Source organism: Camelus dromedarius, chromosome 19 (assembly GCF_036321535.1).
Source record: "Camelus dromedarius isolate mCamDro1 chromosome 19, mCamDro1.pat, whole genome shotgun sequence".
Taxonomy (NCBI): domain Eukaryota; kingdom Metazoa; phylum Chordata; class Mammalia; order Artiodactyla; family Camelidae; genus Camelus; species Camelus dromedarius.
Window position 1 is genome coordinate 28293303 of NC_087454.1, and position 16954 is coordinate 28310256.

General features: G+C 44.3%; 2 protein-coding genes and 1 non-coding gene across 5 annotated transcripts in view; 2 read left to right on the forward strand and 1 right to left on the reverse strand.

Annotated features, from left to right (window-relative positions):
• Positions 1-2781: 2781 nt before the first annotated feature.
• TRNAD-AUC (transfer RNA aspartic acid (anticodon AUC)) lies at positions 2782-2854 on the forward strand. Its single transcript has one exon. It is a non-coding gene; the product is annotated as a tRNA-Asp (tRNA).
• Positions 2855-5421: 2567 nt separating this feature from the next.
• On the reverse strand, positions 5422-6852 carry TBCC (tubulin folding cofactor C). Its single transcript, XM_010979478.3, has one exon. The coding sequence runs from the start codon at positions 6644-6646 to the stop codon at positions 5609-5611; it is 1038 nt and encodes a 345-aa protein (XP_010977780.1). The 5' UTR covers positions 6647-6852; the 3' UTR covers positions 5422-5608.
• Positions 6853-6901: 49 nt separating this feature from the next.
• BICRAL (BICRA like chromatin remodeling complex associated protein) overlaps positions 6902-16954 on the forward strand; it is an 84651-nt gene continuing 74598 nt past the window's right edge. The window contains exons 1-2 of one of the 3 annotated variants that reach the window (XM_064476499.1): positions 11422-13619; positions 15414-15485. The gene's annotated coding sequence lies outside the window, so the exon portion shown is untranslated. Of the gene's footprint in view, positions 6934-11421; positions 13620-15413; positions 15486-16954 lie in introns of those variants that run through there. The other 2 variants (XM_031434677.2, XM_010979479.3) reach the window with 2 other exon arrangements.

The window sequence follows — 16954 nt, forward strand, 5'->3', positions numbered from 1 at the left end:
ACAATGTCTCTTACGGCTTTTCCTAAACTCTGCTCACAGCTTTGTAAATAGCTCCTATATTAAGCTTTTCTCAAATTATCCATTTTGAGTGTGCCATCTGTTTCCTGCCAGGTCCCTGACTGGTACAGTGTGTTTGATTAATGGGTATTAGTTCAGACTAGTTGGAGCACGAAGAGTGTGTGATGAAACAGTGAAACATCATGTAGGAACACTAGGCTGAAAGCAGAGTAGGGAGGGGCTTGTCTTCCAGGCTGGAAAGTCCAGCAGGCAGTGGGCATCTCAGAAGTGACAGACCAAGAGTGACATGCTTTAAGAAAGCTAATCTCATAGCTGCATACAAAAGAGTTTTAGAAATTGGAGCTGGGGAGACAAATTAGGAGACAGTTACTATTACAGGAAGATAACATTTTGTTAACTATCAGATTGGCAAAGATCCAAAAGTTGATAGCACAGTTTATGTCAATAAGGATGTGAAGAAATAGCATTCTCAGTCACTGCTAGTGAGTGTAAACTGATAAACCTCCTCAAAAGGCAATTTGATAATATCTATCAACATAATAAATGTTTATAACCTATTGATTCAGTAATTCTACTTCTAGGTACTTAGCCTACCCATAAGTACCCACTGCACGCATGCTGAATAATTTATGTATAAGGATATTCATTGTAGCATTCTTCTGGTGGCTAAAGATTGGATATAACCTAAATGTTCATTAATTAGAGACTTGTTAAATAATTATGGCACATTCCATATAACAGAACACAATGCAGCAGTTAAAGAGAATGAGATGGCTGTATACTTATATGGGAAGATCTCCAGTGTGTCATTAAGGACAAAGGCAAGGTGCCCAGTCCTACACATAGTATGCTTCTTTTGGGGGAGGAAGATAAAAGGCTATACTGCACATAAGTTTGTAAATGCACAGACCAGAAGAATACAAAACAAACAGGTGGTTGCTCTCTGAAGAAAACTGAATGGCTGGGATCAAAGGAAGGAGAGAGATTTTCTTTTTATTCCAATCTTTTTATACCTCTGCGTGAATTACCTATGTTGTAAAAATCCATTGCACTGTCATCTTAGAATCAAATGTTAATCTTGATATCAGTTCTAAAAAGTAGATTATGTATAGCTTTCTTGATGAAATAAACACAACTGAAAGATATTCAAGTAAAAAAAATTTTTTAATAATATAGTACATGAATGTCGAGCTTGGTTACCAGGTGAATAAATGGCCTTGAATTATTTGCTTGGTCTTATCATTTCTTAAAGTTCAGAGGGAGTATCTGAATTACTGGAAGGCAGGCCTCTGACCAGTGACTAGTTCTTTCTGTGACTGCTGCTGAGCTAAGCAGGGAGTGGGCTGAACCCTGGATTGGTGGTTAATATAGAAGACTTACTTAAGGTTATAATAATAAGGCAGAACACTATCAGAGCTCTCAGGATTTCTCTCTCACGATTCTTCCTTCATTCATCTGACCTTCAACTAGACAGTGACCTCCATCAAGGAAGAGCACACACTTACCTCGTTCCTTATGTTGTGTTCTTAGCGCCCAGCACTGAACGGGTGGGTAGTAGATGCGCAAATATTTATTCATTTGAATTGAACATGGCTTTCTGTGTCATACTGTCCCTGCCCTTCCTGAAACTTAAAGCTGGTAAATAATTGACCTTTCATCTTAATTGTCATGGCCAACTTAATTTTTTTAACAAGAGAAGAAAATAGTCAAATAGTGTGATCAAGTTTTTGAGTTGGTGGTGAAACTTTTGAGTTAAACGCAATTGAGTTGTCCAGTTTTTGTGGTACTACAGTAATTGCCATGTTTATAAATTATTGTTACTATATGTAACATTAGCCACAGGACGTTAAATTTTTATAGCTTGCTGTTTTTGTTCATTTCTGCCTGATTAACACAATTACAACTAAATTTTCCTTCAATAAATGACTCGTCAATTGTAATCAGAACGTCAGCATTAGAACGTGTAAGTAAGTTGACCATTTCTCCTATTCTTATGGGCTTGAGACTCTGGAGTGGCACTTTTATAATTACACAATTCTCATATAATACTGTAATAAATTATATTTAACATAAGTGATCATAAATGAAGTTTTTAAACTCTGACTGCTGGACTAGCATGAAATTTAATTGCTTTTCCAGAGTTGATTTTAATGAAAATATATTGTCATTACACTTATTGGTGCAATATGCCCCTTGTTATTACCACTATCGTTAGCTTTCCTTAATAGAAACTTATTAAAATGACTTTAAGTCAATGCTTTTAATTCAGGGGTGTGACTTTAACATAGATTTGTTGTGGTGGTTTTTGTGAAAAAAAAAAAAATCCAAAAATCCATCCCAGTTCAAGTCTAGGGAAAACGTAATAGAGTCTATCTTCCTAAAATGGCAGAGAGACTTGAGAAGATGGGATGAATAGGCAAGACCTGGGGATAGAACTGAGATGATCTGGGCATCTCTCATCACTTTGGGCATCCTTCATATTTAAGTACAAATTGGTCCAGCTCAGGTACCAGATGCAGACTGCAGAAAAAGTTGTGCTCAGCTTATACAATGTTTTTAAAATACTTGAATTTGTCTGCCAAGTCATCTAGTCCCCAACTCCCTAGTGACTTACTCCCAGCAGCCTTACTCATGGACTTTACCTGCTTGGCCCTAGTAAGCACTGGATGCGTGGGGAAGAGTGACATCATTAAAATAAACATGGAACTTGGGAAGGAGAGAAGAGAAAATGGAGATTTTAAAAATATATAGAATTTGAAGGGGGGAGGGTATAGCTCAGTGGCAGAGTGCATGCGTATCACGCACGAGGTCCTGGGTTCAATCCCCAGTGCCTCCGTCAAAAAATAAATAAGTAAACCTAATTACCTCCCCCCAGAAAATAAACTAAAAAATATATGTATATGGAATTTGAAAGGTTGAAAGGCAGGTGAGCCCAATAAGGGTGAAGGCCAGGGATGGACACAAGAATGTGCACATCAGTTGAAGAAGAATACAAAGAAGCTAATGGCAACACTTTGAGCATCACTCATATTTCAATCCCAATGAAGGGAAAGAAGCCAACAGAAGAGAAAGTTTAGAAAGGTTATGGCCAGAAAAAAAGAACTTCAAGAATAAGAGTAAACTGCACCTAGAGTGAAGGGGGAAGAGTGGAGGAGGGGAGGGAGACAGTAGATTAGGCCCCGTAATACCATCAAAGATGAGTTTCAGCAGAGAAGTAAAGTTACAAAGATTTAGAGGGGGTAGATGTAGGTGTGGGTACATAGTTATTCTTTTAAGACAGCTGACAGCACAGGGAAGGAGCCGGAACACCCTCCATTATCCAATTGGAGGAACTCAGGATCTGATGTCTTAAAAGACCAGTGGAAAGGGCCTGAGAGCCACAGGAGGTAGGGAGGGACGGGCAGAAGTGGAAGAGGAAGCTCTGGGCAAGAAGAGCTATGCCTCTAGTAAGGAAGACCAGCAAGGCTGGAAATGTTTTCAAATATTGAGGGATGTTAGGGGGTGCTAACTGGATGGCCTATAACTTCTCAGGTGAAGTCTGCAGAGTTGTGAGCTGTAGTACAAAAGGGGCTGGGAGATTTGGCACAATTCAGGAAGGTAGGACAGGCTTGCTGAGCAGCAAAGAAAGCTCAGCTGAGATTAGCAAGCATTAACTATGGTTCATACTGCTATAATTTTTGATTTTATTATTTATTAAAAACTGCAGGTTTGTAAGAAGTTCAAGGGATTTTTTTTAATTAATTAGGAAAGCTAACTTTCCTATAAAAATGATGAGTCCACAAATATGAATTGGAAGCCCATTAGTGCCACAAGCATGGTTTATCCTTAAGTGCACTTGTGTTGGAACTATCAGTCTCTAGGGGAATAGCTTTGGATACTGGTCCAAGTTTCTAATGTAAAAATACGGTTGAGAATCTCACTATATGTTGTCTCTTTTTTATCATCAGGATTAATTCTCCTAAGCAACTAATCTTCCCCCACCCCCCTTCTTTGTGGCTGTTGCAAATTGTGAAACTGATTAGCATCCCTTTTCAAGTTAGCTAGTAGTTGAGGGGAAAAAAAATCTGGATTCACCTCCAGCTAAAGAATAGAGGTTGGCAGGTTACAATTTTTATTGGCCTCATTTCTGCCTCCAATTTCTGACTATCCTTGTTCCTCCTTGTAATTTTTTTTTTTAATGTTACACTTCACATATCTTAGAAGCCACTTTAAACTCCTTTCTGGAACAAAATAGAACATAAAAATATTAAACATATAAATACTTGAGGTAATTTAAGCACCTTTATACTTGTGGTAATAATTAAATAAAAAGCACATCTGAAGTTACAAGGCCACTAGACACAAAAAAGCTTTTTGAAAATCTTACAGTTTCCATTTAAGAATAATGGGTGGTAGTGCATAGAGGAGAAAGCCAAATTTTAACAGTAGAGAATTATAGCAAAATGAGTGGAAAAATTAAGATTCAGCCAGAAGTTTGCCTAAATTCTTTTTTGTATGATAGATACATATCATCATTATGCCTGAGAATCTAAGAAAAACAATTTGCCCTCTTTAATAATTTTGGGACCATTCTGTCCAATTCATCTAACACTATTCCAGTGCAGTATCTTGTAGCAGTTAGGAAGGTGGGCTCTGGAGCCAGAGTACCTGGTTTAAAGTCCCAGTCCACTTGAGCTGTGTGACCTTTGGGCAACTTAATTATCTGTTTCCTTACTTGAAAAATGGTGTTAACAGAACCTACCTCATAAGATTTTGAAGACATATTAAGTTTGTATGAGTAAGGTGCTTATAATGGTGTCTTTGACATTTTAAGTGCACAAAAAATTGGTAGCTTTACCATTGGTTAAGACTCATGAGCCTCCTGGGGTCCAGGCCAAAACTTTGGACCCAAATAAGTCGATGACTAGCTGGATGCCAGAAACACAAGCTAACATGTGGCTGAAGACCGGTGAGAAGTCTTTCCAGAGTCCTACTGAAGAAATACCTATGGAAGTCAAACCTGCAATTCAAAAAAGCTCTTAATGGCTAAAGATAGTTTGAACAGGTTTGATACCTTACTTCCAGATTAACTAGCTCCTACTAAAGCCCTTCTGATTTCGTTTATTAAACAAAGCCTACTTTCTCATGCAATTACTCTTATTTTTTTTTGAAAAAAATTTTAATTGATGTATAGTCAGTTACAATGTGTTAATTTCTAGTGCACAGCATGATGTCCCAGTCATGCATTTACATACATATATTTGTTTTCATATCCTTTTTCATTAAAGCTTATTACAAGATATTGAATATAGTTCCCTGGGCTGCAATTACTTTTAACCACCACAAATCATTCAACATCAACACACAACACTCTTTTCCCCTTATGGCTTCAAACTATCATCGTCAAATAAAAGCTCCTAGACATTACCAAAATAGCAAAACTTCTTTCAAATGGTAGACCTGTCATAAGTTTAATGGAAATCAAAATTAGGGGCCTATCTCAAATCTTAAAATAAAAACAGTGTGACAACAAAAGCAAACTTTGGGGTCCCATTAGCTGGAGTCAGTCCCACATGGGGAGTATTTGGTAGGAGTCAAGAGTAACAAATGCTTAGTCCCACTGGACCCTTCGCTCTTCCTCAGGAAGAACACTCCAGTTGGGGGAGGCCACATCTCGGGCCAGCCAGTTGAAATCGTCAACGTCGTTCCAGTTATTTTTGCTCCTATCTAAACCCGAGCCCTCGAAGTCCTGGTCGATCCCCGGGTAGCTCCAGGTGTAGGGGGCGAACTGGATCCCGGTGCAGTCCTCCACAATGGCCCTGCTCGTCACCTGCAGGAAGATGCGGGTGTCTCTTGTAGTGTGTACGCGGAGCTGCTGGCAGGCGACAGCCAGCACGCAGTCACTGCAGTCCTCCAGGAACACAGAGGTGGATACTGGGCCGCAGAGCAGAGTGCAGCCTCGGGCCTTGGTCAGCCGCAGGGTGTTCGGATTGCCATACAATTTGATCGTGCAGTTACTCAGCTGGGTCAAAAGGACGTCGCGCTGGTGCAGCTCCTCGGCTCTCTTCTCTAAGACTTGGTACTGCACGTTGGAGAAGCCGCAGATCCAGCTGGAGCCGAAGCCTCCCTCCTCCTTCAAGGGCGGCTGGGAGGCCAGGCTGCCTTCCGCTGCCGGGGCGCGGGGAGCCGAGTCTACTTTGGCGGCTGAAGCAGCGTCCTTCCTGCGGGTCTTGAAAGCGAAACGCTTCTTAGGCTGCATCTCCTCGCGCCGCTTGGCCAGGGCCGCCTGCAGTCGCGCAAGCACCTCCTGTCCCTGCCGCAGGTCGTAGGCGGCCAAGAACAAAACCGCGTCGTTGATAAGTTTCTGCAGCCCCTGCAGCCGAGCGGCCGCCTCCTCCAGCTGCTCGACGGACTCCCCGCCTTCCAGAAGCTCTTCCACGGCCGCTCGCTCCCGAGCAAACGCGGCGGCGAAAAAGTCGCTCTTCTCCTCCTCCACCTCCTGGTCTTGCCGCTTTTGCTTCCGCCTTTCCACCTCCTGCTGCCGCTCATGTTCTCGCCTCTGAAGCCGCTCGGGCACCAGGATCAGGTCCCTCTGGGGCCCCAGTTCTCCGTTCCCCACAGCAGCAGCTGGGAGCCCAGCAGTCTCCATCTTGACTTCAAGCTTCTTTCCTCCAGTCTTCCTTCCTCTGGGCGCGCCCTCCTCAAGGCCTCACACCAACGCGACCTGTGATTGGCCGGACTCGCTGACGTCAGACCCTGGCCTTCTTTTCTTCGCCCATTGGTTCCTCCGCGTTGGAGGGGGCGGGGATATGGGGCGGGGCCGACTGACAAGTTGGGTGGGGAGACAAAGGTTCTGGTGGATGGGTGGGGTGGGAGGCAGGCGGGGGAAGCTTTTTTTCCTCTTAAAGGGGCAGGACTTATATCCGGGATTGTGGGGTGAGTTGCAGCAGCGGCAGCTGCACATGTGGGTTTGTTTATAAGAACAAGGTTAGAAACTCGCAGGCCTCCCCCTCCCCCCCGGCTCCTCCCTACTACCCCCTAACAGGCCGGAGATCTTCTACTGGTGGGGGGAATGTGAGCGTGTGGTGGGTGGGGGGGACAGGTAGTGGTGAGAAAGATGGAGGGGGGGGAATATTGCACCGCCTGGCCCGCGCCGGAGGAAGCGGCAGCTGGAACAGCTGGCTAGGGAGCCGCTTGCATGCCTCTGGTTTTTTCTTTTCCACCACCCCTTCCCCCATCCCATTCCAACCGCCCCCAAATCCTCATCCTACCCGTCCCCACCCCCCTGCCGCTGCAGTTTGGCGTGGCCGAGGGCTCCCGGTTTCCCGCAGGCAGTTACGGGGGCGGGAGAAGGCAAGGGGCACCAGGATGGGAGAGACTAGGTCCCCCACTGCAATCAGGTTCAGGGGGCCCTGGGGGAGTCTAAAAACGGATTACTTTTTTTTTGGCCATTTGCTGCAGTCGGAGGGGTGTGGGGGGAGGGTGAGATTCCACACCCCCTTCCTCTTCCTCCCACGCCCTCCCCCACCCTTCGCCGTCACTGCCTTCGCAGCTGGGCGCCGCTGGCCGCTTGGGGGTGAGACCCCAGTCTCGGGCTCTGCGGGTCTTAGTGGAACCGTCGGTCTTTAGGAAAGCGATGGGGAAATGTTACATTATTTCTAGAAGTGGTGGGAGGGATTTGTCACCGGAAGTGAATGAGCCTAGCCTAAAGTCGGGACCAGCCAGAGGTGTGAGTGGGCAGCCCAGACGGCGCAGTCACTGGCAAAACCCAGGACAGTGGGCCGGGCGAGAACCGGGCGCGGCCAGCAGCCGGTGCGCGGCGACCTTGCGTGCTCGATGCGGTCGGGCGGAGCGCTGGGGCCTCTGACCCGACCGGCCCTTCCAGCCTTCGGTTTCACCCTTGTCTCCACACCCGTCCCCAGCCTCCATCGTTTTTTAAATCGGGGTATTTAATGGCCCAAGAAACTGTCACTTGACATTTCACTGATATACCTGCGTTTTGATGGAGAGAAAGATTGGAGGAAACGAGAGAATTAAGACTCATCTCCAATTTTTCACTCCCCACCTTCCTCCTTTGCTTCCCATTTAAAACCAAAACCAAAACCAAACATGAATTCCCGTATTTCTCCGCTGCAAAGTCAGCACAGGTCACACTGGCAAATTCCACGCGGGGCTGGGGGGTATTGTGCGTTTGTGTGTGCGAATCTGCACCCGACGGAAACGGAGGTGCTGAAAAAACCAGTGCTTACGCTTGAATATATTCTGTTTTCTTTCGTTCACTTTGTTTCATGGGCAAGATAGACGGAGGCTTTTGGTTTCTTGTGAGGTATGATTTCTTCGAGGCTGGTGAATGCAATATATAACTGGTTATCTTGTCTGAGTCGTATCGGGTAATGCAGTGGCTGCTTTATTTTATGAAGGTTTTGAGGAGATTTATTTTTTGCTAGGGGAAAAACCTGACCTCCCTCCCTTAAATTTTTCATCAATTCAATCTGTCTCGCTCAAATTAATAAAGTTTGTAGCCAAATAAGGTTTAGTGGACTTGGAAGTTGCAGCTGGAATGAGGCAACATTTTTGTATTAGCCTTAGTGATCTGTGGGTAGGGGACAGTGTTGTCTGTATCAGAAGTGAAATGGAAGGTCGTTAAACACTTTCAGCTTCATTCCTGCCCAACAGGAGGTTTTGGCATAGAGTCCAGTAGACTTTGGAAGTTTCTGAATATTTTAAGTTGGCTAGTTCAAACTTTTATGAGAAAGAGGCAGTAAAGGACAAGAATGGACAGGTCACCCTGCTCACCCATTGTGTGGAAGGCACTTTCGAAAACTAATGTGAAGCTCCAGTAGGAATGGACAGGGGTCAGCAGTGTGGTCATCATGAAGCATTGGCTTGACAGTTCTTGACAGACCCCAACACGACTGCAAGCCAAGGAAGGTGGTCAAGACATGGGTTAAAAGCTATTTCTAAAGCTGTAGGAAGGCATTGCCAGGCTGTATTTGCAACTTCTATCTGCCATTTGAGGGCAGTCAATTCAGTGTGCATCCTTGAAATGGATCCCAGCTTCTCAGAGGAAAGTGCCTGCTCTGATGGAAGGAGAAGGGGTATGCATACAGCAGAAGTGTGCCAAAAGGCAGGCAGCCCATGTGTTCTGAATCCTGCTTTCAGAAATACTTTAAAGAGCTTGTGAACCAAAGGACTACTGTCTTATAGACATCTTGAAAAGTGAAAGAATTCTAAGGTGCTAGAGACTTTTAAAGATTATTTAACAAAAATTTTGATACTGTAATGATTCTATTTATTAGTTTGATTTACTTTTTGACTTCCTGAAAATTTCAAAGTGGAGAGAAGAGTGTTCCATGTACCCATCACCCAACATCAACAACTCCTAACCGGCAGTCTTGTTTCTTCTAAAACCCTGTCCACTTTCCCCCCATCTCACTCTGATTATTTGACAGCAAATCCCAAACCTTATATTATTTCATATTTTACAATCTATAAACATTTCAATATGTATCTTAAAAAGATTAGGACTTTCTTTTTAAAACATAACCACAATACCATTACCCCACTCCAAAAATGTGGTGATTATTTCATTATCATCTGAGTTCCAGGCTGTATTCATATTTCACATTCAATTATTCCATAATTTCCTTTCTTTTTTTTAATTTCTTTCTAAGTTATTTTATTTGAATAAGGATCCAAACATGTTCTGTACTGTGTGCCTGTGTCTCTTAGATTACTTTTAATCACTTCAGAATCCTCTACCCTCCCCAGTTGTTTGTCGAAAAAAACTGATTATTTCTTTAATCTAGATTTTTGCTGGTTGTATCTCCACACTATGTTTGTGATTTTAAATGCTTGTCATATTTATTTGATCTTTTAACATCATAAAATGAACGTTTGTGTAGTGATGATATGCCACAGGAAATCAGTAACCAAGTAGTGTAAGCATGTTAAGCACAATTAAACAGTCTTTGGCTGTGCTTGGACAGCAAAGAATCAGGCTTTTTGTGTCCTGCAGAGTTTAGCAGGGACCCTGTGCAGGTAGGATGTGCCGGCCACACCTCCACAAATCAAACAGATCCAGGCCCTGTGTTCTAGTAGCTCGATGTCAGAAGGAGGTGTCTGTCACCTATTCATCTTTCAGCAAATATTGAACATGTAGTGAATGTAAAGGATTCTTTAAGAGTTCTACATGTCAAATATGAAATACTAGGCAGATTTGCCTACCTGGGTCACTGACTTTTCTGACACAAAGACAGTGAAAGATGGCAGCCATGATGGCATGTGTTGTGCTTGAAAAGGCTCCAGGTTGGTCTGGGGACCAGCATGGGAGCAGCCCTTTCCTTCCACCTCTGCCCCTGGCTTTCTTTTCCCCCTCCACACCCTTCACTTGCTGAGGCTTTTTCCATCATGATACACCTGATGCCTAGTCCAGGGGCTGGTGCTGATTATTTCTGTAACGTCAGTTTATTAAGCACCGTGCCCAGCACTGAGCCAGGAAGGCTCTCCAGCTGCCAGGGTGCAAAAAGATTGGCAGAGTCCCTTTCCTCCTTGAGGAGGCCTCATCTGGGCAAATAATTACACAAACATGTAAAATTGTAACAGTGACAATTGACAACTGTTAGGAAGGGCAGAGGGACAGGGAGTGCCCTTAGTGGGAGGTTCAACCTTGTTGGGAGGTAGTGAAGGCTCCCGCAGGGGTTGAGCCCAGGCTGGAAGAATGAGCAGGAGTGAACAAGGAGGGGTGAGGGTACACTGAAAAGTGTCTTCTAGATGTGTGGGTTCATGGAGTCCCTGGTGACTTCATGGAGAGCTGTGTCTGAGGAGCGCTGTGGGCAGGAGGCAGACGTCAGGGGTGAGACGGAGAGGTGAGAGCCCTGGATGGGGCTGATGCCGAACCCAGGTAGCTGGAGAAGTTTGACAGTGAAGGAAGAAAGGATGAATAAATGGGGGGAGGGTGTGGTGGCCGGGGAAGTTTTTTTTACAGAGAAAGAAGACAGAAGGTCCATAATATTATGGTCCTGGAATGGCTAGAGGGGATGGGAACCAAAACACAGGTGGGAGGGTTTGCAGTAGATGGAGAGAAGGACACGTTCTCTATGGTGGTGATGTTGTCTTAACTTCTTATTATGAAAGTTTTCTAACATACACAAACCTTTTGACCTCAACTTATAGTAACAGAAGCACTGTAATTTAAACAGAAGCTTTAAGAAACAGAAAATTCTCTTATGCTGTACAGTGATGCTATTTTCTGTTCTTTTTTATTGCATTTCAAAATGCTGGTCAAGACCCCCTAAATTAAGCTTTCAGTAATCGCGCTCCAGCTTTGCATGGTGGCTGGCGTCCAAAGGGGCAAAAGTAAATGCCACCAGGCCTCTTAAGTCTTGGGCCAGAATTGGTACAGTCTCACTTCTAGTGCATTTGTTTGGTGAAAGCAAATCACAAGGGCCTCCCAGATTCAAGACTCCACCTCTCAGTGGGTGAAGCACAGGCTCAGAGGATGGAAGGAACTGTGGGCAGCCCTCTTTGCTGATAACCCACCATGCTGTAGATAAATGGTTTTGCTAACTCTTCTATGTGATTTACCACGTGCCCTTTTGTGCCTGGCAGTGGCTGAGAATCTCCACGTATTACCTCATTCAGCCTTCACAACATCCCTGTGCTGTTTGCACGCACTACTTGTCATCCCCATTGAACAGAGGAAGAACGGAAGAGGTGAAGGTGACTTCCTCAGGACCGAGAGCTAGTGAGTGGTGGAGCTGAGATCTGAATGGAGGCAGTCAGGTTCCTGAGTCCAACCTGTCTGATCATGATACTGCATCTGATCACCCTTGCGAACCACATCTGGAGTCTTCCAAGCAGGAAATCAGAGTCACCCACAGAGACTCGTTCACCCTCACTGGTCCACCCAGGCTACAAATACTGTTAATTCATTCTCTCTGTCTCTCCCTCCCTCCCTCTCCCTCTCTCTCTGTCTCGGCTGGCTCTCTCTCTTCAGGCCTTAACCCCCTTCCTCATCTCCTCCTTGGGCTCTTGCTCTAGACCCCCATCTGGCCCCCTCCCCCTGTGCTTCCCTGAGCTCCCCAGCCCTCCATGCCTCAGACACTTATTGCCCTAAAATTCAAGCTGACTGTGTCACTTTACCTAAAAGTTCTGCCAGCTCCCTATCATCTGTTACTGTTCATAGTCTTTGGTGTGGATGCCAGGCCCTTCACCACCTGTGCCTAGCGTGCCTCACCATCGCCTTCACTCCAGCCACCCCATACTCTGCTGTTACATCCACACTCATGCTCACTCACTTCCGTGTATTTGTGCTGCAATCATTAAATCAGCACTGACTCTGCTGGGCGCTTCGCTAGGAGATGGAGGTACTATCCTGACGAACACACCCACAGGGCTCCCTCAGAGCTTACAGGCTCAGTGCAGATGCAGACCACTACAAGGTGGTGTGATGTGTACTGTAATGGGAGAAATCTTGGGTGCTGAGCACACACAGGATCACCTAACCCAGAATAGGAGAATCAGGGGAGGGAGCATCTTTCAGGAAATCTAAGCTGGATCTTAAAGAACGAGTGAAATCTAACCAGGTGAAGGGAGAAAGCAGAGTCACTCATTCATTCATTTCTTTCTACTAATATTCACGGAGCACCAACTGTGTTCCAACCACTGTTCTAGATGTTGGAAATAGTGCAGTGAACAAAACAGACCAAAAGTCCCTGGCCTCAAGCCAAGAGAGCTCCAGTGCCTCTAGCCACAGAGACAGGGTGCACGTGGCAAGCCCGTTAGATGTGTTAGAGCAACGTCCTCAGTGGGGACTGCGCGTTAGTGTCACGTGGGGAGCTTTGCGGCCTCCTGACGCCCAGGGCCTTGCCTCAAGTAATTCAGTCAGAATGCCAGGGAGTGGGCACGACACTGGTGTTTTTTAAACTCCCCAGGTGGTTGTACTGGGCAACCAGGGTTGGCAGCCACTGCATTAGATGAACTGACGATCAGAGAAGAAGTTAGGGAGGTGAGCAGAGGCCAGACCACTGAGGGTCTTGTAAGTCCTGTTGGGAACTTTTGTCGTAATTGTGAAGGCACCGAGAGCTAGTGCAGGATTTAAGCAGGATAATGACAGCATCAGATGACTCCCACCCACCTACTCCTTTTTTTCCCCCTTTAACAAAGGCTCAATCTAGATGCTCTGTGCAGAATGGATTCACGTGGAGCAGAAGTGAACTGATGTCAGTTTGGAGGCTGTTGCAGAAGCCAAGGACAAATGATGGTGCTGGGCTGTGGGGATGGCAGTGAGGAGAGAGAGGAAGGGGCCACGGCTGAGAGATGTAGAAGGAGACTAGACAGGACTCCGTGATTCACCGGAAGTAAGGGATACAGGAGGGCAAATAGTTGTGGAAGGTTCCAGCTCGGGGAGCTGGGTCTGTAGTGAGCTTGGTGCAAGATGAGCAGGTTTGGAGAGAGCTGGTGGGCCCATGTGGGACCTGCTGCTTACTCCCTTGTTCTGCTGCCCGCAATCCTGTGTTTTTTCTTCTCCACATGACAGGGCACTTGTCTCAAATAAGACCTGTTTTACACATCTCTTCCTCCAGGAAGCCTATCTGGATTCTTCCATCCATTGGCTCTGGGTGAGTGTTTATCAGCTTGTGAAGTCGGTATCCTGACTGTATATGTGCAGCCATCTAGTCTGCAGTTTGGGCTTCTCTAACCGGGGATGTGTTTTATTCCATACCATATGCCTAGCATAGCACCTGGTATACGTTAATAAAGGCTTGTTCAGTAGATTAATGGATGAAGAGTTGGGCTGGAAGCAAGACCTCTCCTAGAAGTGAGTCCGGGGGCTTACCGTCCTCATTTCTAGGTAAGGGATGGAAGGAGTCCAGGCGCAGGAGGAGGATATTTGTTGAGCTGATCAGGAGAGAGGCCAAGTTAACAAGGTGCATCAGCTGCTGGCTCCAAGATAAATATTGTATGAATTTCCAGCATGCAACATAGTAATTCACAGTTTTTAAAGGTTGTACTCCATTTATAGTTATTATAAAATATGGGCTATATTCCCTGTGCTGTGTAATATATCCCTATAGCTTATTTATTTTATACATAGTAGTTCGTGCCTCTTAATCCCCTATCCCTGTCTTGGCCCTCCCCTCTTACCTCTTCCCACTGGTAACCACTAGTTTGTTCTCTGTATCTGTTATTCTGTTTCTGTTTTGCTATATTCACTAGTTTGTTTTATTTTTTAGATTCCACATTTAAGTGATATCATACAGTATTTGTCTTTCTCTGTCTGACTTATTTTACTAAGCATAAAACCCACCGAGTTCATCCATGTTGCAAATGGCAAAATTTCATTCTTTTTAATGGCTAGGTAGTATTCAATTGCTTGCACATGTGTGTGTGCGTGTGCATGTGTGTGTGCATTACATCTTCTTTATCCATTCATCTGTTGATTAACACTTAGGTTGCTTCCATATCTTGGCTATGGTAAAAATGCTGCTATGAACATCATTTGAGTGCATGTATCTTTTCAAATTAATATTTTGCTTTTTCCAGATCTATACCCAGGAGTGGGATTGCTGGGTCATTCTATGGGAGTTCTATTTTTAGTTTTTGAGGCACCTCCATACTGTTTTCCAGTGACTGCACCAATTTACATTCTTACTGACAGTGTGAATTGTCTTTTGAACGTAGTTTCAAATTCCTTTCTTGTCAAAAGGCACATAAATCTCTTAAAGCCTTTCTGTGTCTGTTCTTTCTGTCTGTTCTTTCTCTGATGCCTCCTCCTGGCAGCACAGTATGGTGGTGGCAATAAGTAGACAGATCTGAGTTTAAATTCTGATTACTAGCTGTGTGATGTTTGGCATGATACTTAACCTCTCTGAGCTCAGTTTCCTCCAACTGAAAAGTGGGGATAAAGAAAAAGATTTATTTCCCTTGGGATGCTTGTGATGTTAAATAAAGTAACATGTGGGAAAGAACCGTGTATTGGGCCAGACCTGAAGGAGACCCTCAACTTTTGTGCCTTTCTGCTTCCAGCCCTGGGACCTTTGTCCCTGTGCTCTGCCCAGCCCTCGGGGTAAGAGGTGGAACCACAATTTGCTGGGTGTGCTATGACTTTCTCAGAAAGGACCTTTTACTGATTCCCCTAGGAACAGGTCTCTGGCTTTCTGCAATTCTGGGGGATATTTGGGCAGAATTTACATGTAAATAGTGCTGCAAAGGAAAACCAAACATTATTAGAAAGTCAGAGCTGCGTGAGCCCTGAGGGATTCTTAAATTCCAGGACAAAAACTGGCTTATAGTAAAAGGAAAGAATAAGGATATGTAATGATTTTTTTAAAATGACTATTCATTCTGTTTAAAGAATTGTATTGTGAGTTCATATTCTTTTTCCTTGTTTCTCCCTTTTTTTTTTTTTAAAGGTTTTTTTGTGAAAGCCTTTTCGAGATGGTCAGTTTTGAGAAATGCTGATCCGATCTTACCTCACTTTACAGGTGAGGAATGTAGAACAGAGGCATGCTGTGTAACGTTCATAGAATGCATAGTATTTTCACAGACTTTAAGCTCTTACTTGACTGTGGCTACACGAGGGCTGTGGTGAGTCTACTATTTTTCGCCCCCCATCGCCCCTGCATAGGGCATCATGCCTGGCAGCGAAGGCTCACAATAATTATCTGTCGGAGGAATAAATGAAATACTCAGCTCAGGCACTCTAGAATCCTAGTTTGTAATGATATTTATTCTTATCCATGGAGCCAGGAAGCAACTTGAGGAACCGGCTGTCCTGTGTTGCTCTGAAGAGCAGGTGAGTGAGCCCCCAGGGCACACAGAGTTCAGGCACAGGCAGGAAAAGATAATCCAAGAACCTGGCACTTCCCTCCTATTATCTCATTTAATCTTCGTGGTAACCTTGCCAGGAGGGTAATAATTTGAAGGCATAACAATTTTAAGATTCTTTAAAAGATACAGCCTATTTTGATTCCCAAACAGATGTGAATTTTTAATACAGATAGGGGGATATACCTTTGCAACCTCAGGGTTTTTCTTCTTCAGTGTAAGGGGAATAGTGACCCACAAGGTTTTGAGATAGTTTAAAGGCTTTTGTAGAAATGCTCATTTATTGAGATCAGATGCTTTTCAAGTGTCCTGGCAATTGAAAGTTAAAGAAGAAGCAAAACATTTATTCCTCTTCAACTCTTCTGCCTTGAAGTTTAAAGGTTTTCTTCCTTAGATAGGATTTCATTATTTTCTACAAGACACCACTATTCTGTGAAATATTACAAATGACTATTTTCAAACCGCAGGTTTCCACCCGATAAGGTTATGAAGTCCACTTAGTGGATCGAGGTCTACATTTTGTTTTTAATGACAAAAGGAATAAAATAGAATAGAAAATCTCAGATGCATTGTATTGCATGAACAAATTTATATTATATGTATATATTTTACATATACATATACACGACTTGCAGGATAAAATGTATTTCTTTTTATAGGTTATGGTCACAGAAGTTTGGGAAAAATGGTTTGGTGAATGACGCTTGCACGTACGGTGCTCAGACGTGCTTGGTGATGTGGATAAAGGGACTCTTTTGTGTCCTTGAGATACAATAGCGATGGGAAATACGGCCGTCAGGCCAGTTCCTGGGACTGTCTTGTCAAATGGGAACCAGTTTGTGCTGCAGCTGCTTTCTCCTCCTTCTGTTTATAAAGATAATGGAAGTTTGCTTACAGAAAATGAAAGATGCCACTTTGGACGAGGGCACAGTGGCACATAAAGTTCAGGAATGTGAGTGTGTGGTGGGAGGTACAGTGTAAGGCCCGTGCAGCTCTGACCCATGTGAGGTCTGCTCTCTGGGAGGGACCCAGTGATCCAGGACATGTCGAAATTTGCAGGGGCACAAAAAAAGCACATCTTTTTTTCCCCTTTTTTCTTTTCCTTTTTTTTACATTTAATCATTTA